At 41.4% G+C, this 27,040-nt stretch overlaps 1 protein-coding gene across 1 annotated transcript in view; it reads left to right on the top strand.

Annotated features, from left to right (window-relative positions):
• SLCO3A1 (solute carrier organic anion transporter family member 3A1) overlaps nucleotides 1–9,458 on the top strand; it is a gene marked incomplete at its 5' end in the record, with an annotated part of 222,531 nt that extends 213,073 nt beyond the window's left edge. Inside the window, 3 exons of the mRNA XM_080914454.1 lie at nucleotides 251–493; nucleotides 843–981; nucleotides 8,787–9,458. Coding sequence (XP_080770580.1) covers nucleotides 251–493; nucleotides 843–981; nucleotides 8,787–8,808 — 404 coding nt within the window. The 3' untranslated portion in view covers nucleotides 8,809–9,458. The remainder of the gene's footprint in view (nucleotides 1–250; nucleotides 494–842; nucleotides 982–8,786) is intronic.
• Between the last annotated feature and the right edge of the window lie 17,582 nt (nucleotides 9,459–27,040).

Here is a 27,040-nt window from a genome sequence, read left to right as displayed (position 1 = left end):
AGTGTTCACATATTAACTTAGGCAGTGCCAGGCACAGAGGGCTCAGTGACTTTTGTCTGGATAATGAAGGCAGAGCTGGGATTTTGCTTTCCCATGGTTTGAACCGCTGCACTGTAGAGCCAAGTGATACAGTGGAGACTCCCAGCATTCCCGCAAACAGACGCACAGCCAGGCATAGAAACACCTTTCTCTGCAGTGGACAGACTGTCTCCCAGAGCCAGTGTTTGAAATGATCTCTTCCCTCTGACAGGTTTCATCCCCCCACCTCTCATCTTCGGGGCCGGCATCGACTCCACCTGTCTGTTCTGGAGCACCTTCTGCGGGGAGCAAGGCGCCTGCGTCCTGTACGACAACGTGGTCTACAGATACCTGTACGTCAGCATCGCCATTGCGCTCAAGTCCTTCGCCTTCATCCTCTACACCACCACGTGGCAGTGCCTGCGGAAAAACTATAAACGCTACATCAAAAACCACGAGGGCGGGCTGAGTACCAGTGAGTTCTTTGCCTCTACTCTGACCCTAGACAATCTGGGGAGGGACCCTGTGCCCGCACACCAGACACATAGGACAAAATTTATCTATAACCTGGAAGACCATGAGTGGTGTGAAAACATGGAATCCGTTTTATAGTGACTACAGGAGGGCTGAACTCTGTATTTGTGAACAAAGTGTCATTTTTCTTAAAAAAAAAAAAAAAGGAAAAGAAAATAAAAAAGGGTTTTGAAAACAGACATGCACACACACACACACACACACACACACACATACACAGATATACGAATATATTACATGAACACATGCATACACATAAGAAAGACCCTTGACCTTTTTCTAAAACTCAGAGCCAGTCAGGATTCAGAATAAACAGAGAATGGGATGCCCTGAGGATATGCACACTGCGGGGCTCAGAATCTGCTTGGAAGGCACCTCATGGTTTTCACGATGCCGACAGCTACAAGCAAGAGGCACTGCCAAATTCAGGTAACACTTGTGGCCAGCTTGGAGGATGGACATTTCTGGATATGCATACACATACAAAACTTAAAAGGCATTAAAAAAATGAGTCTACTAAAATCACAAGTTGAAGTTGAAAACATTGCCAGATTAATCACTAGAGATACCCTCTCCCTCCACTGAGCTGTGGGGGGTACAGGTTGGAGGGATGGGAACCTCACTCCTCTTTCCAACTTTTGCAATATGGGTCACTGTGTAGACCGCTCACCCAGTCTATGTGTGGTTCAAGCCCCCAGAGTTCTCTAAGAGATGCTGATGGGTGATCCAGACTGGAGTCTGTGGTTGGCACCTCTCACCAGCTCCATTTCCATGTTCAAGACTGAGGGCCCCAGGGGGAGCTGGGGGGAGCATGTACCTCCCCCTCCTAAGAACTCCTTCCTAGCAGCCCCACAGTGTGACCTCAGGAAGCTGTGGGCCTCACCTGGCCATGACTGACCCGCTCAGAGCCGGTGAGTGCCAATATAGCCCGTGTCATTTGCTTACATTTGCCAAACATTTTGCCATTTTTTTCAAAAACAACAACAAGAAAAATACAAAGCGTACGAATTTCCAACGGTTGTATGTATAATCTTCTAATACTATTTTTAACTGCTTCTAGAATCTGTGTTAACCCTTCAGTCACTAACAAAGCTTTTACTTCTCCTTTTTTAATGCACCAAAAAAATATAAAGTGATTCAAGGGATGCAATTAATCTATTGTAATTTTTATCCTCATCCTGATACCGTGAAAACAAGCAAAATCAAAAAAACCCACCGTGGTATAAGTAAGAGATACTCTGGAAAGATTGCAAATGCATCTTTAAAATAATCATATTTGAGGTAACGGGATAATGTGACAAGTTGCAAATCTGCCTTCTGGCTTTATTCCCCGTGATGATGTTACTGTCACAAGAAGCCCTTTTATATTCATGCTTCAGGTCCAATGGGCATTCCTTTTAGCCTGTGAAGGAGATTCACTCAACGGTGGGTTTATGTGGATGGGGGCTGTGCTCCTGGGGATAGGAGAGAGAGGGTGTGTGATTCCTGTCTGCAGCTTTTGAGTGAGCTGTGATACCTGTGATCATAAACCCACAAGCTCCTAAGTGATCACATGTCCAGTCCATGAAAATGTTAATGACAGGTCCCAGGTCAATCCTGATCTCTGTGACTTGAAAGCAGCTGAACCTCAGAGCATTGCCTTGTCATTTGGGAGAAGAGCCGTATGGGGGGAAACTCTTGCACCAGCATGCTTAAGACAATATAGCTACTCTTGCTGGGGCTGGGCCAGATGGGAGTACATACATGCATAGCAAAGGGCCTAGTCAGTGCACACTTCATGCCTCTTTGTTGACCATTTTTGGAGACATACATAAGCTACTAAAGTAGACCACAAAGGATGCTTGGCTTTATTTTCCACCTCAGACATCCACTTACAGTTCACCTGAAGCAATGAAAGAATAAGGCCAGCAGAGTGAAGACAGGGATGTTGTGCCATATCTTTAGCAGATAGTGTAAATGGGGAGGTCTCAGTAATAGTCCCAAAGGAGAGGAGACAGACATCAAGTAAAGATATCCAAGAAAATGGCTGTGTGGCACAGTGGCTGTGGTTGGCCATCTCATTCAGGGTGCTTCTAAAACAGACCTTCCATTGAACTACCTAGAGATAGCCTGTCCTCACTCATGAACATAAGGTGCTCATCAACACCATAACTAGGAAAGGGGGAACCGTTCTCCAACCAGTGTGTAAGGTGACATTTTGGCTGCTCTGAAGGCTTTGATCCCACTCTGAATAGGTTTTGGTTCAGTCTCGTTTTGAAAATGAATGGCTAATGGGTTACTGCCCTCTTTATACTGTTGTGTGTCTTTCCAAACTGAGGCCCTGGGATGTACATTTTGTTTCATGAGATGATTTGCCTTTTGGAAAAAAAAATAATGATTTTTAAGCTCTTTGTATCTTGGATTTTTTTTTTTCCCCTAAAATGTTCTTAAAGATAACAATGGAACCCAACTCCAGGGCTCACTTTTATCAACAGTTATTTATAAATTTAAAATCTCCCTGTGGCAAAATGATTCCAATGAATGTTGTGCTCTCTTTCAATTTTTCAATTTTTCTCATGTATGACACAAAAGAAAATCCAATCAACTCTTCTCTTTTGATATCTATGCCCCCACTGTGCATCGAAGGCTAGATCCAGCCCCTTGGTTGTCTGCTTGGTTTTGAGTGGCATTCTAGATGAAAACTGTCCTGGTAAGATCTCCCTTGAACATGCAGAAAGGAAGCAAACCTGGGATGGATGGAGAAGACCTGTGAAATGAATCCTCTTCTGCAGCCGCCTCCCCCAGCATCTTAGTTGAGTGCACCCAAGGATGGATGTGAAAGTCTCCGCTGCAACCTTTGACAGATCTTTGTATCTCATACATGGAGGCTAAGCAGGTTTTATGCTTTGTTCCTGTGTTGCTTCCCACATGTGGGAAACTGGCTTTTCTTCTGCTGAGGTTTTGTGTTGTCAGGGAACACCTGTGCCTCGCTGTTACTGTGCCTCACCTGTCACTCACTTCCTACCTCCACAGGGGAGGCCACAAAGCTCTGACACCCTGGGTGTGTGTGGGTGTGGGTGATAACAAATCCACCACGATGCCCAGAGTTTTCTCACAGCTAATAAAGAGAAAGAGAATCCATTTTTTTTTTCTTGTTCCCTTAAGAAGGATGCTGCTAGTGCTTAACAGCAAAATAATAAAGGCAGCCAAGAGCTCCTGAGGAGCCATTTGAGAGTTAACATCTTCCAATTAGGAGGGAGGGTGTGCTTCTTGCTAACAATCCTTTCCTTTTCTCTACCTCACAGTGCTCTGGGGATGACCTTTGAAGAAGGGGTGTTGTGGTTTCTGTCCATTTGGATCCCCAGATCCAGAAAAGCCCTGGAGTCTCTCCTCACACTATAGAAAGGCTTGTAGGCCTGAGGCAATCTATAAGAATATTCTACACAAGGACACCCACAGGCTGTCACTAGAAGGTAGTCATGCTGCCCCTGGGAAATGTTCCTAAGATTCTGATATGATTACTAGTCGATCCTCTTCAGTAGCTTCCAGTGGAGACATTATAAAGGAACTCAGAAAGTGTAAGTATATATCTGGACTCACAGACAAATGCTCTGAGGAGACACAGTAGTTGGCTAGCCATCAGTCTGCCCATCTGGCTTTCTTGCAATATGCTGCCTCTGGTCCTAGGGAAGAGTAGTTTCCTCACCAACTAGGGCTTACCAACCATGGCATGTGTCATTAGATCTCCCATGGGATGTGATCTCCATGAGAGTCTTGAAAACCGTATTCAGTAATATGAAATAATAAATATCAGTATGTAGAAATCAACTACCTGATCTCACAGTCTAAAAAGGGATATGGACAGAACAAGCTGCCCTTGCTTCTTATTAGAAGCCTGCTGTATTTGTGCTGTGTGTTACGTTTGATCATGGTGAGCAAGGAGACCCAACTGTGCAGCTTCTCAGTCTAGGGAATAGAAGATATTTATCTTCTGGCTTTTGCTGTTCTTGCCTGATTGATTGGATGCACGGGACAGTCAGCTATCTGGTCAGAAAATCAGGAACAGCACCAAATAGTAGGGTTTTCATTGTTCCTCTGGGTTTCCTTCAAAACAGTTAACCTTGTTCTTTAAGTTAAGAATCCAGGTCGAATAACTAAGAGGCACCAAATTTTCCAAGAGAGAGTACTAGTAAAATGAAATCTGGTTTAGTAAATTCCTTTGAGAACCAAATTCAGCCCTTTTTCTCCTGCCCTTTTTTCTCCTTCTAAGTTGCTGCATTCACCCAATTCATACCCAATTCTATCCCTATGAACAAAAACCTAATATCATAGACAACTGACCCAAAATGACAGGCTGTGGATCCCACTCCTCTAGAGTATTCTTGGCACACAAGAGCCAGTTTGAAGACATTCTCACTGGCAAGGCAAACAAGGAAGATTTTTGCTGTTGTTCACAAGTCTTTGCTAGGGATCACTTCTTTGTGTTACACCTGGAACCTGTCACTCCACACTGCCTCTTTTGCTCTTTATGCATGTGGAGAACCTCAAGCTACTGCCAAGTCCTGGTGGGACCAACATGGCTTAGCATACCTACACTGGGAAATTCAGACAAACAAAGATGGTGCTGTAACTCAAGGGTGTTTGCCTACCTCCAAAATGAAGACGTAGGCAAACTTTTCTTTTCCTCAAGGATGTGGTGTTTGAACATGAGCTAGTCATCCTTGTATCTACAGTGTTGGGCTGGGTGTCATCTAGACTAGGTACAAGGCCCCTCTCCTTCAAGAACTCACAGCTCAGTGAACTGGACAGACTGGAGCACAAACAAATCATTGAAAGAGCATTTTCAGCCAGGTTCTGTCTGGATGTGAGAGGTGACTCAGAGCTGACTCACAGTGGTAGAAAGCTTTGATCGATAGCTATAATAATCGAAGAGAGAGGAAAAAGAAGGTGGAGTTCTCAATACCAAATAACAGTGTCTCCCAAGTGGTAGTAAGAAGACAAAGGAAAAAGGACTCACATATAAGACCTCCAAAGCAAGACAACACATTACTCTTGTTTGGGATTATCTAGTAATAGAAGCTTTGTACACCATCAGACTGTCAAAACTATTTATCCTGATGGTGTCACCTAAGATCAGCTCAAAACAATAAATGAGCAAATGTCTGGGCTGGGTGCCAGCAAAACTTTACTTACAAAGAGAGTCAGAAGGGCCAGCCAGGCTGTGCTGGGGCAATACTGTCTTAGAGATACCAAAAGTTCAGCATAGGTAGGGAAGATCTGATACCTAAATCTTGGCCCTAGCACTGGCTGAGTCATTTCTCTAAGGAGTCCCACTCTAATGTACCTAAACAAAGAAGTCTAATTTGAGTATCTCACTTGTTTCTAAGAAGAGCAAAGTGCCTTTTTGGTGTCATACTTGGTAATTTAAGGCAACCTTACTTTATCTTGGGTGCAATAGAGATTTTGAACTACAGAACCTGTCCTCCCTTCCAGTCCAGCACTTGACATTTCAATACTTAGACTGATCAACTGCCCCCCCAGCCCCCAAAGATGGATACAGACACATGAAGGAGAAATATAGGAAACAGGAAGAGAGGTGTGAATCCAGATACTGAATAGAGCTTTAAACACTTTTCCTCTTCAGCAACAACATAAAACATTGGCACTCTAGGGCTAATCAATCTGTCGGATAAATCATTGGTGAGCACTGGTAATGGCTAATAATAACAGTTACTAACATTTATTAGGTGCTTACTTTGAACTAGCTGCTGGGTGGAGCTGTTTACATGCATTGACACATTGAGTCTTAACACTAACCCTGTGAGGCAAGAACTACTGCTAGATGTATTTTACAGGGGAGGAAAATGAGACCTGGAAGCATTCAAAACTGGCTCAAGGTCATGAGAAGAGATGAGACTCAACCCCAAATCTATGAGTCCAAAATGCCTGTTGGCAACCATGATAGATGCTCCCTTCCTACCAAGCAAGGTGTGAGGGAGCCTTCTCTGCCTCCAGGGAGTGCCTAACCTCAAAGTCTCTAACACAAATGAACCCTAAGCCTCACATTCTTCATGTGTCCCCTGGAATAGCAAACAGTATACACACTGGCAGTTGTCATCTGGAGATAGTGTTGTCTCTCCCTCCTTTGGCCATGTTCTTTATCCCTGATCTCAGTAGTCTGTTTATATACAGTGTTCCACTGTATATAAATGCTAAGGTAAAAGGAAAAGGACTGAAATCTGTCAATAATGCCAGAGACTGTCCTCAGTACCAGACAGGAGCTCATATCCCCTATCTCCTAGGAGGTATCGTAGCACCCAACTCATATATCCCTGACCCAGGAGCTTCAAATGTGCTAAATATTGGCTATGTCTTTCTTCCCAGATTTCAGGCTTTGAGAAGCTGAGTACCTAGACATTTCCATTTTTCATAATAACCCAAGTCGACAATCAGGGGCTGATAATAATCATACGGTTTGAATATTTTTTTCCATAAGGTGGAAGTGATTATTATTTTTGCTAGGAGCAAATGGAATAATGTAGCCAATTTTTCTCAAGATGTGACATTCTGTAGGTGGAAATTTTTGTGGTTTCCTTACTGTTTTCCTTAAGTTCAGGCTAATCAAACAGAAGGTGGCTCTTGCAGAGATAAATTTGGCAAGAAAGTTTGATTTATAATCTGAGGCCATAAGATGAGGCAGAACTGTGCCACGTAGGGAGGTCACTATAAGAAAAACAAATTTAAAATAGCTGGAGCTTAATCCAGCAGCTTAAAGGGAGAAGGGGTTGAGAGTTCTTGTTTATTAAACCTGCAAGACTCCTGCCAGGGGTCTGTGAATGCAGAATCCCAGTTGACCCCAGCAACCCTCTTATTCCTTCCCTGACAGGTAAGTCATAACCTCCCTCATATAAATCAGACAAGAAAAGCAGAAAATTCAAGTTTCCTAAGGTTACCAGCTAGTGGCCCAAGTTTTCCGAGTTCAAACTTCAAGTACCAGGTCTACATAATTTCTGAACTGGAGCTCTTTCCAGCCCAGAACACAACCTCCAAGGTGGGAACATAGAAGCCAACAGAACATCCCTCTGTGGAAGTGGAGGGATGGGACTGTCCCACTCCTACTGAGAGTCAATAGTTTCTCAGAGAAATGAGCCAAAGTTACAAGACCTCTGCAAAAATGCTGCCTGCAAACGCAGGGCCATAAAATGAGAAAAGCTGTTTCTCTCTACCAATTACCAGTAGAGACCTTTTAAAGCCTTCTTCCTTCCACCTGAGCCATAGCAAACCCTTCCCAGCCAGTTGTTCTGAGTAACAAGCAACTTCAGCTCTCATTCCTGCTCTGCCCATCCTGCCTCTGGCATCTCTGAGGAAAGGTGGCATTCTGACATGCTTTTTAAAAAATTATCTGGGGAAATTCTTCTCTGATGAGTTCTCCCCAAACTGTAAAAACATGAGCCTTCCAAAAAGTCAAGAACAGACCATGGGCTTCTTCCTCTCCTGACCAAGCATCAGCTTCTAAAATGCCAAGGGAAGTCTCTTGCCTTTTAAACCACGAGGTCAAATTCAAACAAGGACAGATCAATAACCAGTGATTATTGTGGTCTCCCCATACCTGTCACTGAACAAGAAACCCATATGTCACCATGAACTTTGCATGGGGTACAGATTGTCATAGGGATAAGTTGAAATGTTAATGCTTTTAACATAAGATCACAGCAACATTCACAGAGGTGACCTGGGCTCAGATCTGGTTCCAGCAGAGATTGTTTGACTTGCTATGCAGTGACTGTCTGTGGATGAATGGATGACAAACTGGACCCAAAATGCTAGAGGAGAAAGCATGGCTGTGATTCAAGTGGTTTTCCCTGGCACTCAACCTCCTGTCTAATAAAGACATAAAGTGAAGCTTGGATTCTGAGTAACACTTGGACACAAGATCTATTGCTGGTAACTTGTGTAAATGATAGATAAAAAAAGGTTTGGGGTACAACCTTTTTGGGGTATAACTCATCCCCATATACAGATAAATATATTTATTTATTTATTTATGCTTTGAAAGATCCAGCCTTCATAAAGGTCCTTGGGCTTGAGACTGAGATGGGAAAAAGGTGAACCCTTTACTGCTGTGACCTCTGCTTATCCCCTTTTCTGGAAAGCCAGCCACGAGGCTGAGATGTAAGACTAATATAGAGTAGGAAATGCAGAAAAGACCCATTTTGTTTTTTCCTTCTGGCTCTTCTTCCCCCCTTCCCCTCTAGGCACAGAGTATCAAGATATTGAGACAGAGAAAACCTGCCCTGAGTCACAGTCGCCTTCAGAAGACTCCTTTGTACGAAGCTGAGGGCTGCTCTCTTACAGCAGAGCCCACCACCACCATCATCACCACCACCATCATCACCACTACCCACAGCCTTCCAGACCTGACAGCCCTGTAGGTCCTGTGCTGCCCGGGAACCTAAGGGTTCCTATGTGGGTTAACCAATATGTAGTCCTTTGAGGCATCAAGCACAGGCCTGTGACAAGGACTAAGGAGGTGGCATGTGGTCAGCTGCCCTCCAAAGTGGGCATTGGTCCTAAAATGCAAGGTTGAAATTGATGTGCAAATTTCCTTTGGCCTATCCTTCTTCTTGCTTCTGTGGGGATGGCTTTCTGACACGCTTTAGAAAATCCCTCCTCTGGGGATGCTTCTCTGACCAAACACTCTTAACCGTTCCAAAGAAATCAGCAGAGGCTGAGCTTTCACAGAAGGGTGTAAAAAATCCAGATTCCCAGAAGAGAAGAGGAAGAAAAGCACATACTTAATAGATTCTGAGTGTGGTAGCCTGTATTTTTGCAGCTTATATTTTCCAGATGAGCAGTTTAGAGATACATAATATAAAGTATATACTGTACATTTGCTGAAATTATATTAAAAGCACTATTTTAATTCTTCCCCTGTCTTGTGCTGTCCCCTCTGTTATGCTTCCTGTGTCTCTGTGCGGAATGAACCATACCAGAGTGTGCTTGCTGTGTATATTCTATATCCATGGGCTTTGACTCGATTAGACCCAAATCCAATCCTCCCGCAGCACTTGGTACTGGTGTGATGCTGGTCGAGTGGTCGGACAGAGCCTCAGTGTCATCTACACCCAGTGGAACATTAATGGCTGCTCTCAAACAACTGTATTGAGACTTCACTGGAAGGGCATGTGAAGGCGCCAAATTCAGTATTCTGCGTGAAAACTGCCATTGTTGGTTCTACAACCTGAGGCTGGAATTGGATTCCACTGCACTGATACAGCTGCTGGGAGTACCCCAGTACCCCTCCATCCCCAGTTTCCTTTCTGAGTCTCCCACCATAGAAACCTGGGAGAGGAAGAGAGTATCCTCAGTTCAACATGCCTGCATTGTTCAGTACAGTCCATGATATAAACAAACCTTGGACAGCTATCCCTGGACCCCATGGCCTGCAGGGCTCTGACTTTATTCTCATTCATCAACCACAACCCCAGCATCCACTTCCCTTTCTCTGGATCCACATGTCTCACCATGGACAGTGATGCCTTTCTATATCTTACCAAGCCTCTTCCTAGTAAGCTGGCTTCTCTTCCATATCCTTACTGCTTCACTGGTTGGACTCTCACTTCCATGGGCAGGTTGAGCAGGTTCAATTTGCCACTAGGCTGCACCTTAGAGATGCTTTTGTCCCATTGTGCAATCACACTGGAGCTCTGGGGATAGATTCATCCAGAACCAGTCTGTGCATTGTTATCCAGGCTACCCTAGATGTTTCAATAACATGGGGCTAGCTCTGAATACTCACCCATTTTCTTCATGCCCACTGAAGCCTGGATCTCACTTCCATTTTGGTTATCCTTTTAACTCACCCAAGAATCAAAGCTTATCAAGCCAGCATTCCCTGAAGATGGTACCCATCTCATCCTTGCTTTATCTTTTCTCCTCTGAGCCTTAGGGGGAAAGTGAGCACATCGTTCCTTCAAGCCCTGTTCACCAGACCACTTGGTCATTTGGACTTCTCTTTAGCATGCCCCAGTTATTTATGTGATTGTTTTTTATCTTCATGAGTCAACATGATTTATTCTATCTGGCATAAAAGCCCCAAGAAAATGCAATTCCAACAGCCTCTGTCCTGACACAAAAAAGATACTGAATCAGCTGAAAAAGTAGTTAGTGTTTCCTTCCTAAGGGAGCTGGCTTCACCTCTGAAAAGTCAATGGAGGCAGAGGCAGGCAGGGAGCTGCTGCTTAAGATGTCAGCACATGTGGTCTGCAGGGTGTTGCTCTTTGGTTCATTTGTTTATTGGGGTTTTGATGTTGCTTTGGTGGTGGTGCTGGGACACTTACATAAAGAATTCCCTACCATGCATCTAAGCTTCTTATTTGTAGTCAGGAGAGTAACACTTCACAAGTTAATAATCCATGACAGATCATGACACGGGGGTTGTTCAAAGAATTCAGAGAGAAAAGATGGCTTAGGTCAGACCCCAAAAACATACCTTCTGCATGTCCTGTCAGCGTGGGTGGCCATGGTCTAGAACCAAATACACATTCATCCATGGTGAGGTTCAGTTTCACATTTGCCCCAGTCTCTTGTGTGCTATTTACAGACATAGCATTTCATTCAGCTAGATTCAAAGCAGGTTCGTTCTTTGGCTTCTACTGGACTCATTGCCAATTGAGCAGCCATCTTTTCAGAGTTCTTTGTTTTCTTGTTTTAGTTAGAGAACTTCTATAAAACTGTTTCTGTAGCACTTATTCTTGTCTACAGTTAATATGCAGGCAGAGACTGGCTTTCTTTCTGGAATGTCTTTGAAAAGTGCCATAACCATCCTGGGTATCTCCAACCATGGCATCTCTGGGCATGTATTCATCAGAAGACATTTCCTGTCTTTTGTATTCCTCCGGTGATAATTAAGAGGTGAAATAAGAAAACCACTAAGAACACAAAAGGAGAGTGACAAGTGCAAGAGTCCCTATGTCCAACACACAGCATAGCTCATGGTCTTGACCTTGATGTGGCTGAAGCCCTCATCTACAAAGGGGAGGAAGCATTTCCCTGTGAAGCTTCTCTGTGTTCCATGGCTGCAAGGGCCCACAAATGGAAAGTCTACTCAGTGACATGGGAGTGGAGACCCTCTACATGTAGACTCCATACCCCTCTGTTTAACATCGTTTTATCCTGTCCTTCACATTCTTTGGGGAATTTTTCCACACTGAGCAAACTACACTGCCATACAGAGATTGACGTTCAAAGTTGGTTAAAGAGGAGGAGTGGAAGCAGGAGGAAAAGGAGTTGAAAAATGGTCCAAGGAAAATTATCACTATCTACTTCTTCAGATTGTATGCAAGTGTTATTATATAGCAACATGCAACTGAAGGGGACATTTCTGCAAACTGGGTTACTGGAAACAAGATTTTTACCTACAGCACAACTATGGCTGGAAACATGACTTTTGAAGGAACAATTATTAAAAGGCATTTTCTCAGAATATATCAGTGGATCAATCTTAGGGGGGGGAATCACCCAGAAAACAACTTAGAGAAGATACAAAATGAGATTCATGAAAGAAGGAACTTGATGGACACATAGAGAGTCTCACCCTGATTGCTCTCACATTGTACATGGTGCCCTGCACTCCCTGGAAATGTGTACTCTTGATGGTTAATTAATTCTATTTGGGTGTATCTCAGCATTAAAAACTGGGTAAAGGATCAACAAAACTCTGTAGAGTTCTCCGTTCAGAGTAGATAATCTGCACTGGGAGAGCTGGGCAGCTCAGTGGAAAGTGTAGGTAACAGGTTTGTCTCCTGGCTCAGAAGCTTACTACTTTCTCCGATTAATAATCCAAGTTTTACTCAGAACCTTAGTCTCTAAGTGACTATGACAATGAGAGGTGGCAGCATATGTGATGGAGACATCATGAGGAGTTTAGCTATGTGTGGCCCCAGTGTCCCTGAGGGACTCAAGATATAATAAAATTCATGATAAGTATCATCCTTGACCACCTAAAAACCTATCAGCTCTGTGTATTATTTTACATAGTCTTCTACAGTATCTTCTCTGTCAATGTCTTCATTTCCATTAATTTTACTTGACAAAGGAGGGTTGTCTCCCCTGTTAAGACCTAATCCTGCTTAGTTGAGAACCTCATGCTCATTCAATTCACACACACACACACACACACACACACACACACACACACACACACACACACACATGGGCACACCCTGAGTGTGCAGGTTAGACCTGTGACTTGAGGTCCTGGAGTAGTAGTAAGTTTGCATTCTCCTATTCCTACTTCTCCCCAACTTCTCCAAACATCTCTCTCTCTTTCTCTCTCCCTCCCTCTCTCTCTCTCTCTCTCTCTCTCTCTATCTCTCTCTCTCTCTCTCTCTCTCTCTCTCTCTCTCTCATTCTCTATCTTCCTCATCCTCTCCCCCCTTCCTGGTGGATGCCACTATAACATACTGAAATAATCTAATGAGGCAGGGCAGCCAACAAATAATAGTAATGAGAGACGCCACAACCTCAAGGGAAGCCTTACAGACAAGCTGTGAGGTCAGCTGCATTGCACCTGGATGCTCTGCAACCTTTTCAACATCAGCTAATTACTACTGCATAGATCTGATAACTTCCTCAAAGCATATTCATCTAGTGCCTGGCACAGGGCCCTGTGTTCTCTGAGATCTAAGGAGAGGTCTAACAAGTCATTGTATCCAATGAGACTGTAACCGGGAATGATTAAGACCAAGCCTGAACACAAGTCAAAGACTCTATGAGAACCCCAAGGATCCAAGTGCTCCCACTGAATGGGAGAGATGTGAGGATGATGAGATTCGACAGAGGAGAATCCCAAGTAACTGAATAGCTAAATAGGATGCCTATCATATCCCTTAGACATGGTTTATATATCATTCAGGACCCATATGTGATGTTTAGTGTTCTATGAAAATTGGTGTCTAAACTCAGATTGGGCATGACTGCAAAAGTACCAGGACCTAAGGTGACAGTAGCAGTTTACTAAGCATGGGGATACTTTTAACTTTTTAATTCATCAATCTATATGTGCATGCTGAGTGCATGTGTATGAAGGTCAGAGAACAACATAAGGGAGTTGCTTCTCTCCTTCCAGCCTGTGAGTACCAAGAATCTATCCACCCTGAACCATCTCACTGGGCCTTACTATACATTCTTTACAAAGCTCTGTCACCCATTTTATCAGCAGCAGCAGCATGTACCGATCATTTTGTACCAGCCTGTGACCCTAGGCTTGAATCTTAATCAAGGATGCCAAAGTCACTATGGCCAGTCTAGGACGCCTGTGAGGATTCATGGGATAACATAGTTCAAATACTTAGGACTAGATAGTACATCAAGAAAAATGTTCAAGAACTAAGGGCGGCTCCTCCCTTTTGTATTTCCAGATCATCTGACTAAGGGAAAATTCAAACATGCCTAACTTGCATGAGTAAATAATTATGACAGCAATTATCTCCCCCAGGACAATTATTCACCATCACCATTTACACCGACTCAAATTACATGCATAAGGAGCAGAATCACCCATTGGCAGATAAACGTAATTAAATTAGGAGAATGACATCCAGTGGCTGGCTGGATTAATAAAAGAAATGGATTCCCCAGAGATATTTAAGAATGCTTCTCCAAGCGGGATATTTCTTTTTAAGCTTGTCATTTGAATTCAAATTACGTATTAATTCTTCCCCCCCAAATCATCGTGCATTCGGTCTTAGAAATATATACCTCTAAAAGAAGCTATGCCTGTGACAGTCGGCCACACACAGTCACAAATCCTCTTGATCTTTGTGTAACTGTGTAGATAAGGCAGTATTCTGGATGAAAAAAAATCTCAGCAAATAAATATTTTATCTTGATGATGTGCTCCCTGATTTGAGTGAAGTAACCCAGAGCCAGAAAAAGACAGACACCGCATGTTTTCTTTTATATGTAGAATGCTAGCTTTTAAGTTGTAGATATGTGCGCTTCAATCCGAATAACCACGGAAGTTAGAAACCTAAGTAAGGAATCAGTGGGGAGAAAGGGATCTTCCAAAGGAAAAGTCGGCTACAGTATTAGAATGAGAGAAGGGGGAACTAGACTGAACTGAGAATTTGATTTTTAAACAGGATGCAAAAGAACATTATATATGTTATAGTGTCCCAGGGCATCATAACCACATACAGAATTGAAAAGGCTTTAGAAACTCAGTTTATAAACTCTTTGAATTTCTCAGGAATTCACAACAAAGGGTGATGATTAACTGGATTCATGTCTGTGAACCTGAAGTAAAATGGATGTCTTTTCTTCCAGTGCTACCATTGGTCTTCTACTTTGGAACACAGGACTGGGCTTCTCTTTCTGAGTCCATGTTTTCTGTTTCTGGCTCTAAGTGCCACAAGAGAATTGGTATCTGTTTGTCATATGATTTTTTTATGCAGTTCTTCATGTGTGCATTTTGGTGGAAGTCTATAGTGGTACACTTCTCAGGTGCTCTAAATACTTCTGTGAGGTACATATAAGGAAACCATAAAACGTTATTTTACCACCAGATAAATCCCAAAGAGGAAGGATATACTTGCCAGTGGTTTTGACTTTGTTCCTGTCACAAAAGGAAATAGGACTGTCTATTCCAAAATGGCAGCCAGAGAGGACCACAAGAAGCTACTGGCCTAAAGGAACACTTCGATCACATCTTTCTTCTTCATATAAAGACCAAAATTGTACCTTAAGCATTTGGAAAGGTAAGAACAAGTACACACGTGGATTGCCCTTAGTGGATGAGTCACTCCTACCTTTGAGAATTCCAAGCTGCATTAAAGATGAGCTGTAAGAGAACACACTTTCAGGAAGCATCCGTGAGACCCAAGATGCTGCTATTTTCACCTCTGGAAGACATTTAATAATCCTTCTAAATGCTTAACCAAACTGAGACTTCATCAGAAAGATTCCTGTGTGGTTTTAAAAAAAGAGAAACAGAAAGTTATTCATCTGGTCTTGGAGCTCATGACTACAAACAATCTCTAGATCTTAGGAGGCTGAGAAAACTGGTTCCAAACTCCAAGGCTAACCTAACCTGCATCTCAAGATCCTGTCTTAAAATATATACCTCTAAAAAATAACCAAGTCCCAAGTCTGTGTAAATGGGACTTGGCCTAGTGACACTGACGGTCCCATGTGTAAACTGGTGTTGTGGTGAATTCATACCCTTTTCCTGGTGGGTGAGCTCAGATTCAGAGCTGTGTCCTTATTTGCTGAAATCAGTACGTCCTTCTATTGTGGGCACAGCAAATATTGATAAATTTTTGTTTGTGGCTGAAAATGAATGCTCTACTTGCCATCAGACAAAACCTAACCTACATGGAGGCTATACCTGCCCGATTCATGTGTGAAAGGTTTCATACGTATTAACAACCATTACCGCAGGAACTATGTTTTCTCACCTACAATGGCACATGTAACTTGTAAACATGCTCGCATATATATACCTAGCAGACTTATGATTTGTAACAACTATAAACCATTTTCTAAGGCAAAGGTAACAATTTGAAAACTACAAGTTTCTTATGACAGGATCAGATGGCTAAATACTGGTAAAATGTGATTTGCTCCCACCCCCAACAACTAAACAATAAGTTTAATGCAGTCTCCACGAAAACCTCAATAGTTTCTACTTAACTGTTGAGAGAAATACTTCCCAGATCACAGGAACTATGTACTTAGGCATCACCACTGATGTTTTTAAACTACAACAAAAATAGCTAAGAATAGGAACCCTCAAAACCAACATGTTAATGAAGATCTCTCATTTTTAAAGAGTGGCATTCTCACAAGATCAACCAAGAAAAGTATCCATGGATAGACATTTATGTATGTGTGACCTATAACATATTAGCCAGAAGAAAGCATTTCAAATCTGAGGGGAAAACATGAAACAATTCAATTCATAGTTCAAAGAAACAAATTAGAAATAAATTTGATTCATTACTGCTTGCTAAAGACAAATCCAATGGAATTTGCATAAATAAGAATGCATGAAAACCATAAACACTAGAAAGAAAGAGAAGAATGCATGATTTGGGAATTTGTCAAAAGATATAAAATAACAAAAAGCCATAAATGAAGGACTAGACAGACCTAACTATTTCAAAGATAACATATCTGTATTTTTAAATCCAAGGCAGCCCAGACACAATCAAGAGACTTAAAATATCTATAAACATTAATCAATAATACACATATATGAATATATGTATATATACATATATATTATATGATATATATATATCCTTTTTCATGTATGAGTGTGTGTGTATAAAATAAGAAAGAGGAGAGGAGAAAGGAGGGAGGGAAGGAAGAGAGGAGTATGGGAGAAGATGCTTAATCCCACAATTCCAGAGGCTACCACTGCCTTCTCTGCCCCTGTATATCTGACAGAAAAGCTCAGATGAAGCCACCCTGGTTCTCCACATGTTTAGACTCACTAGTCAAACAAACACAATCTTTTCAAAGGACCTGGTTTTACCCAGTGTTCATCTAAAATTCTGGCAAAACATTTACACTGAAGCTATCTCCTGCCAAGACACATGGCAAGTGCTAGAGCACAGTTTAGTATAGTCACTCCAGGAAATCTGGCATGGTCTGTAAAATGTTAAATGCTCACACAGTATGATTCCAGAAAATATAAATAACAATAAAACCCAGTATGATCCAGAAATCGTTATTTCTCATCATCCACTTTTATAAAGGAAGAAGCCCAGCTCACTTCTGCCTCAGGTAGTAGACTCAAAACTTACATTTGCAGGGATCTTTGGTGATTGGAAGTTGAGTTCCTGGCCATTCTCTGTCTTTACCTGGTGACCCACATAGAGCATGGTAAGGCCCACAGCTCCAATCCCCTCTCCCAGATATCAATTCTAACACTACTGCCTCCTTGGTTTAAATCCCCTCACCCTTCTATATCTAGCACAAATACAGCAGCCTTCACCTGACCTTCAAGAACATATTACCAAGACTCCTTGTGGATGCCTGGAACACTATATATATTTTTTTCTTTATGTTCACATAAATAATAAAATTTCACATTTCATTCTGGACATATTATAGCTTCCTTTTAGAGTAGTTGAGTTGGCATCAACTTTGGAGGCATCATTAAGTAAACAAACTCTTTGAAGATAGACACTGCAAGACAGTGATAGTAAATCTGATAATCAAGACATGACTAATGAGTAGTGTCCTAGAGTTACTTACTGTTGCTGTGATGAAACACAACGACAAAAAGATACTTAGGGAGGAAAGGGTTTATTTGGTTTATATATCCTGAATCAGTTCATTGAGGGAAGCCAACACAGGAACTCAAACTGAACAGAAACCTGGAGCTGGGGGCTAATGCAGAGACTATGGGAGGGTATTACATACTGGCTTGCTCCTCATGACTTGTTCAGCCTGCTTTCTTTTCTTTGCAACTGCATCATTTTTTATTTTTTTATCATGCCAAATGAAAAATCTATGTATATTTTTCATGCCATAGTCTTTTAGTTAAACAACTTTATTTTAAAAAAGAGATGAATGTACAGATTTTAAAAACATTTTGCATAAAACTATATAAATATATTTTTGTTACTACTTGATTTTTTCTTAAAGTTTTGATAGTATGCATTGAAATCACAATGAGCATAAAGTACATGTAAAACAAAACATAATATGGAAATAGTCAAAGTTTTTTTGGTGTGTAAAGATTAAACAATGATTTTTAAATACCAAGAATTTACATAAGGCTGCATTCTTAGCTCTTGAATTATGAATGATTTAAGGTCTAGGTGTACCACACTCTGAGAGGGTGCTATGCTTTCTTATAGAATCCAGGATCACTAGCCCAGGGATGGCTCCACCTAAAATGTGACCCTCTCACATCAGTCAGTCTCTAAGAATGCTCTAGTAGTGGTTCTCAACCTTGGTAATAATGTGAACCTTTAATACAGGCTTTCATGTTGTAATATCCCGCAACCATACAACTATTTTCATTGCTATTTTATAATAATAAACTTATTACCTAAGTTTCCCAACTCCTGGAGTCCAAAAGTAGTGGCAAGACAGAGAAATATAGATAAAAGACTCTTAGAGAACTTTATGACCTGTCCAGGAAATCCATCTTTAAGTTACTCCAACCCTGGGAAAACCAGAAGGGCACAGGAAACCTTCCAGGGATCCCCACAGTTGACTTTTGTCTCAGAGTTTTTCCACACCTTCCCTCCCTCCATTCCAGGATACTCTTACTAGTAGGAGCCCAAGACTTTAATAATCAAAGATTCAATACCATAAAACATTTTTCTTTTCTGGTCTGTCAACTATTTCTATTCTCATTATATGCTTCCCATGTCAGTTTAAATGGAAAAGATAAAAGAAGGAATAAACAAATAAAACATACTGATTGCATACATCATAATTACTTGGTCATAAAGAATGGGACCCAAGCATCTGAGGAGATCACTTAGTGATTAAGAATGCATACTGATCTTGAGGATAACCTGGGTTTTATTCCCAGTATACACATTGGATGATTCCCAACTAGCTCCAGCTCCAGGAAATCCAACACCCTCTTCTGCCCTCCACTCACATACACATATCAGTACACACTCAAAAGTATTTTAAATAATAAGATAGTGGAAGGGACATGAAACACAATGACATAAACAGTATAGGAAGGGATTTAATGGAAAGAAAGAAGAACAGGGGTACGTGAGGGACAACCAGCACTTTAAGACATTTTTAAAAAGTCACAGGGAAACTTATAACTCTCAAAGCTTTCTAAAATATGATCATCCACATATATAAAAATTAAAATGGAATTACCCTATAATAGAGTACCAATATCCCTATTAGATACTATAAGATAAATAAAATGCCCACCTCAAAAAATGGGCTACCTCTTTTTGTATTTGCTGGCAAATGAGGTCCCATAAACCACAAGTTACAGATGGTTGCCTTTGCTCTTGGTTATCCTCCAGAACTTGACTATAAGGCCTCATTGTTGGAGACACCACACAGCTGAGTCATAGAGCATGGAGAAATAAAGCTGCTTCTCAACTGGAAGCTTTCTTTCTACCTGATACATTTCATAGTGCTGGACAGTGCTATGTAAGCTACCAGAGGAGAAAAAGAATCACTACTCTTACTCAGATGTGAACCCTGAGAGCTGTATCAGTGACCATCCTGGCAAGATAGGCCCATTGGCTCAGTAGTAGCGTAAATATCGTGGGAGTAAGTAATCACTTCCTAATAACATTTAAAGGCCACTCCACAATTTGAAACCCATACTTGGTATCTTTCTTGGGACTAAGAAAGCTCCTGTCACAGGCTCCAGGGAAGAATGTACTATTCTTGCTAAATGGACACAGTATAAAACTGACTCATAATGATTCATTCTTAAGTCCACAGATTAGTGTATCAGTTAACCTCCATTGGAGAAGCTTCATATTTGCAGTAGAATGCAACTCACACAGAGACCCATATGTTTGGCTCTAAACGAGGCATCTATATCATGCAGTCTTCCCCCAAGGCTCAGGGATCTTATGGAAAAGGGTAGACAGACTGTAAGAGCCATAAGCTGTAGATGACTGCAGGGAAACAGACTTTTCTGGAGACAGCAGAGAAGTTGTACATATTAATTCACAGCAGATAAAATAATACTCACAAGATCTGTGCAGGCTCAGGACAGAAAGTACAGCATGGAGGTATGGATCCCACCCCTAGCTAAGGAGCTAGGTGGTTGATAGCTACTGAGGGAGGGAGAGACCATTTTCTTTCTGGGGGAAGTCCCTAGTGGGTTGACCACCTTCAGTGAAAGCAGCACTTCCCAGGGTGTAGGAGCAGTACAAATTGTACTCCATGTTTTTTTTTTTTTTAAGGATACAAAGTAAGGTAAGGGAGTAAGCAGATAGAACTGGGAGGAGTATGGGAAGGGGAGAATATGATATGACCAAATCACAATATATTAAGTTCTCAAAGAATTAAAAAAAAAGACAATAGAAGTAATCATATTAAAAATTTAAAAGCTGGGTCCTCGTATTCAGAAAACAAATCTTCAGCAAGATTTAGAAAGCTTTATCCCACCTGCAATATCAGATATAGCAACTTTTTTTGGGAGAAAAAAAAATAATGAGAGTCGTTTTCATTATTTCTCTCTGCCAAGAGCCTGGCCTTGCATTTGATCTGATTTCCCGGCTGGAGTTTGGCCACATTATTTTCTTCAAGGACCCACCCAAGGTTGCAGGCAGCTGATGCTCACAGTAATCCAAGCCAATGATCAAGTAGCAGAGTTTGTTACCAACTGTTGATATCTAATTCCCTTTGCTCCAAGATTTTCCAGTCTCCACAAAAGCAAAGCTGTGCTGAACATGAGCTTTAGGGACTGAATCAACAGTATACCAGCCTCCTTTCTCAGGCCAGGGAAAATCAGCCTTTTCTGGCTTCAAGCAGGTTATTTCTACTTCAGAACACAGCCATAGCTTTTCAATGTTAAGATACTACATATCTAGAGACTGGATGAACCTGAAATTGTTATTCTGTCCCTCTACCCAGAGAAGAAAAAAATCACTGTTCCCTTTACAGAAGGCAATAGCAACTCAAACCAGTGGAAACAGTAGATTAGAAGACAACAATCCTGCAGTAAGACATTGAAAAGTGAACCTTCCCCACTCCTTCTTGAGTGGAAATGACTTCTAATACAGAAAATGCATAGTGAAGCCAGACAAACAATAACAAAATCCAACAACTATTTTCTGACTATACAAGTCTTGTACCAGTCAGTAAAGGGTTGAAAACAGTTTAGCAGAAAACAAAGGACACAACCTTTAAGATAGGCAGTTAGGAAGCAGTTATCATCAATACACCTTATACCCTACAACAGTTTGAATACACAATGTATACACATCCCTCTCATAACCGCATGTGTGGGATGCTAGTGGCACCATTATGGGAAGTTGTGGAAACCTCAGGACTTAGTACCTGTCTGGAGGAAGTAGGTCACTGTATGTGTGCCTTGATGATTCTACCTAGTCTATTGCTCTGCTCTCCCTCCTGTCTACCATGTAATGAAGCGTCTCCATGCTGTACATTTTGCCACCATGATACCTTTCCAAGAGCATGAATCCACGGTCTCATGGACAAAACCTTTAAACCATGAACCAATAAGTAACTTCTTTTTTAGGTGTGTCTACCAAGAGGGAAGGAAAGCTCCCTAACTGTGGGAGGCACCATTTCATGGACTCTTGTCCCATGGTGAATGAAAAAAAAAAAAATGCCAAGTGTGCCAAGATTATAGCAACAAAAAGGTAATGATTAACACCTTCCCCGCCCCAGGACTCACTAACTGATGCAGCAGAGTATGCAGAGTCCCAAGCAATTTGTCTAGGTTTAACCCCTTTGTGTCGCTGCTCTTGTTTCCTTCACTTCTGCAGCTACATTTACTACGGACAAGATCTGGAAACTCTACATAATGTGGGTGCTTCTTTCTCCTTAATGGAAAGGCCCACATCAACAGCATTCTGAGCATGGAGAGGGGATGGCAAAGGGCAGTCATTGCTTCTAGAAACTCTGCTTGATGCACTGCAGTGGAAGTGTCTGGTGAGCTGATTTGTAGAGGAAAGAGAAAGATATGCCACACGATACAACGCTGTCTCTACATCACATTCTGCCTCAAGCTCTTCCCAATTTTTCCCCCTATCGCTTATCTTTCCTACCAACTCTTGGAGCATTACCGTTTCTATGATGAAACAGCACTTCAAAAAAAAAAAAAAAGATTAATGAGTCTTTTCTTTTGCACTTACTTTTTTCTCTTGGCCCTTTCTTCCCTTCAGTCAAGCAGTTTACTCTGTGTTCACTGCTTTAGGAAGCTGATGTGATAAAGGAGCAGAGGAATTAGCCACTGTAAAAGCAAGGCCTTTGGCAATAGAATCGTCAAGATGGAGAGCCAGACTGAGAGACAGAAGTTATGGCCTTTGACGCAAAGACATCCACCAATAAGAAAAGAATTCCCCAGGCTTCGAGGATCAGCAATCAGAAAGGGGTTAGTAAGAGACAGCACAGTCACAGTGGACTTGCAAGAAGTACATAGAACTTCACGTTATCGACCATGTTCTTAGCCATGATGGTTAATACAGTCAACTTGACAGGACAGCCAGAATCACCTGGAACACTTACCTCTGGGCCTGTTTGTGATTGAATTTCTAGACTGAATTAATTAAGGCGGTAAAACACCCTAAACTGTGGGAGGCAGTATTTCATGGGCTTTTGTTCCATAGTAAATGGAAAAGAAAATGTGAGCTGAGTACCATTCTCCTTGTTTCTGCTTTCTGCTGTAATGAGATCAGCTGCCTCATGCTCCTACCTTCATGCCTTCCCCACTATGACAGACCCTTCCTTATTTACATTGCTTTTGTTTTTGAACATTTTGTCACAGAGATGATAGAAGCAACAGAGCCTTACAGAACTGGTATTATTTCCTGAACTTGGAACTGAGCCTAAACAGGTAGGAAAATCAGATTCAGATTCGTTTCTAGGAGATAGGAGCTACATGGTCTTTATCACATTTGCTGGGTAGAGTAGCAGAAATAAATTCACCTCCAGAGAACTGGTTAAAAGATTTACTAATCACAAATACATAATGGCATGCTGGAAGTCAGTATAATCAGAGAAATTTTAGAAGGTCCTGAGTTGGTTGTATATCATTTCTAGCTTGAAAGTTGTCATGCTGAAAGCTCTTTCTTATCCCCCTGGAAGCTGGTGAACACTATAATTCAGGACTTCCTTTTCCCCAGCCTTTGGCTTCAACCCCCACTCACCCCACTCATTCCACCCACTCCACCCATTCTGCCCACTCCACCCACCCCTATTAGTCAGACCTGGTACTTATTATTAACAGTTACCATTGCACCACAGAAGGTAAAATTTTAGATGGTATTAAAATAGGAAACTCGTGCTCAGAAAATATGACAAGAGCTAGAGAAAAGAGAGTTCCAAATGGAGGAAGCTTTTACTGAAGCAACTGGCAAGTATATAAAAAGACATCAGAGACCACGGAAGAGGACAACACATCAGATACTTACATGATACTGAGAACCAGTTGGACTACAATTGTTTTAGTCGGAGTAATAATATAAACCCAAGGAAATAACAAGAAATCCCCAATTATTTGGGAGTGTATTCTTGCCACCATGAAGAACAGGTACAAATTAGACTCATAGGAAACCACTCCTGACTTGGTGAAGTAAAATATGTATCTACTTGATATGAAAATTATAGGCCTTACCTCTTTCTAAACTCTTGGAATCCACATAGCTGCTTGATCTGAGGTTTGTACAAGATAAGACCAAAGAACTAGGGGTACAAAGCACTTTGGATGGACTGAAAATCATTGAGGCCAAGTCAAGTATAGCCACAATGAAGTAAAAAACTCTTCCCCTGTCCCAGCATCAATCTAGGCAGCTCTCATGATCCTTATGTACCAGAAAAAAAAAAAAAAAAAAAAACTATTCAGCAGAGGGATGAAGAGTTTCTTTGAGTCAGCCTTTGCTAAATAATTCAAAAGCTGATTTAGACAGGAGTTGGGAGAAGGGAGATTTTAATAACCTCAGTGACTAGTGTGGGATGAAGAACATTCTCTGAGATACAAGCAGAGGACATTATGATGACCTGTATGGGACCACAGTGAATGGGGGTCAGTGCTGAATGAACCCTGGAGGATCATGGGTATACCACATTAGGATGAGAGGGCAACAGTGTCTGAAAGGGAGAACCTCCTGGAGGGGCTAAGCCACTATGTCAGTCAATCCAGGCAAGGTATTGGTTGTCCCATACCACCATAATTACCCTCAGAGGCATTTTTTCCCACTGCTAAAAGAATAGTATTGTCACCGGGAACAGCAGAGATCCAGGGTCACAAGCATGGTGAGACTACACTGCTAGTAGCTGAGGCGCAGAGAGGTCTGGACCTAGCACACGGAAGGTGCTCCCCTCCGGCCCCTGCATTGGTTCAGGGGAGCAGGAACTCTGCCATAGGGACTCGGTTTCCACCTGGACGGCCCGAGCATGCAGAATAAACTCTCAGGCCATCTGCCACTGGAAACAGCAGAGATCCAGGGACACAGGCAAGGTACACAGGAGAGATGGGAACCAATCACTGATAAAAAGACCACATATAATCACAGAAAACAAGATGGCAAGAGGAAAGCAAAAGAACATAACCACTGGAAACCAAGAAAACCTGGCAACACCAGAACCTAGCTCTCCCATCACAGCAAACAGATGAATGCCAAACACTCCAGAAAAAGAAGACCTGAAATCATACCCTAAGATGATGATGGAGATCCTTAAACAAGAACGAGAGGAAAAGCATAAAGAAATAGAAGCTTTTAAAGAGGAAACAAGAAAAACACTCAAAGAAATCAACGAACTAGGGAAAAACAGAACCAAAGAGATGAAAAAATTGAAGGAGGAATTTACAATGAAAATTGAAACAATAAAGAAAACACTAAAACAGATAACCCTAAAAAAGAAATCAGTAGTCACAGATGCAAGCATCTCCAACAGAATACAAAAGATGGAAGAGAGAATCTCAGGGGCCAAAGACAACATGGAAAACATAGACAAAACAGTCAGAGAAGATGCAAAAGCCAAAAAGCTCCTAACCCAAAATGTCCAGGAGATCCAGGACACAATGAAAATACCAAACCTAAAGATAATAGGAATATAAGACGGCAAGGAATATCAACTAAGGGGCACAGAAAATATTTTCAACAAAATCGTAGAAGAAAACTTCCCTACTCTTAAGAATGAGATGACCATGAGCATACATAAAAGAAGTCTAGTGAACTCCAAATAGAAAAGAAATTCCTCCTGACACATAATAGTGAAAAGGTCAAGTGCCCAAAGCAAAGAAAGAATACTAAAAGCAGTAAGGAAAAATGGTCATGTAACATATAAAGTCAGACCAATCAGAACCACACCTGACTTCTCAACAGAGACTATGAAAACTAGAAGATCCTGGACAGAAAACATGCAGACCCTAAGAGAACACAAGTGTTAGCCCAGAAAATCTCTCAATCATCATAGATGGAGAGAACAAGATATTCCAGAACAACACTAAATTTACACAATATCTGACCACAAACCCAGCACTACAACTAATTATTGGTGGAAAAGCCAATACAAGGAGGGAAACTACATCCTAGTAAAAACAAAGAAATACCTAAGCAAGAAAACCAAAAGAAGAAAGATACACAGGCACAATTCTCCCTCTAAAAGCAAAAATAGCAGGAAATAGCAACCACTATTTCTGAATATCTGTCAACATAAATGGACTCAATTCCCCAATAAAAAACATAGGCTATCAGACTGGATATATAAACAGAATCCAGCATATTGCTGCATAGAGGAAACTCATCTCAGAGACAAAGACAGACACTATCTCAGAGTAAAAGGTTGGGAAAAAACCTTCCAAGCAAATGGCCCCAAGAAGCAAACTGGAGTGGCTATTCTATGTCGAATAAAGTAGATTTTCAACCAAAAGTTATCAAAAAAGATAAAGAAAGACACTTTTTACTCATTACAGGGAACATCTGTCAGGAGGAACTCTTAATCCTTAACATATATACTCCAAATACAAGAGTACCCATATTCATACGAGAAACCCTACTAAAACTCAAAAAATACATTGCATCCCACACAGTAATCGTGAAAGACCTCAACACCCTACTCTCATCAATGGAGAGATCATGGAAACAGAAACTGAACAAGGACACAGTGAAACTAGCAGAGGTTATGAACCAATTGGAATTAATAGACATCTACAGAAAATTTCATCCTAAAACAGAAGAATACACCTCACAGTACCTTCTCCAAATTGACCATATAATCAGTCAAAAAACAAGTCTCAGTAGATATAAGAAGATTGAAATACTCCCATGCATCCTATCAGATCACCATGGTCTAAGACTGGTCTTTAATAACAACAAAGACAACAAAAGGCACATGTACACATGGAAAATAAACAATACTCTATTAAATGATAGCGTGGTCAAAGAAGAAATAAAGAAAGAAATTAAGGATTTTCTAGAATTTAATGAAAATGAAAACATAACATACCCAAACTTATGGGATGCAATGAAAGCAGCACTGAGAGGAAAACTCAGCTCTGAGTGCTTCCAAAAGAAAACTGGAGAGAGCATATACTAGCAACTTGACAGCACAGTTGAAAGCTCTAGAACAAAAGGAAGCAGATACACCCAAGAGGAGTAGAAGGCAAGAAATAATCAAACTCAGAGCAGAAATTGACCAAATAGGAACAAAAAGAACCACTCAAAGAATCAACAAAACCAAGAGCTGGTTCTTTGAGAAAATTAACAAGATTGATAAACCCTTATCCAGACTAACTAGAGGGCAAAAAGAGAGTATCCAAATTAACAAAATCAGAAATGAAAGTGGACACATAACAACT

The sequence above is a fragment of the Micromys minutus genome (assembly GCF_963924665.1).
Source record: "Micromys minutus genome assembly, chromosome: 3".
NCBI classification, from domain to species: Eukaryota; Metazoa; Chordata; class Mammalia; order Rodentia; family Muridae; genus Micromys; species Micromys minutus.
Note: the sequence above shows the minus strand (reverse complement) of the source record. Positions and strands in the feature narration are given on the sequence as shown.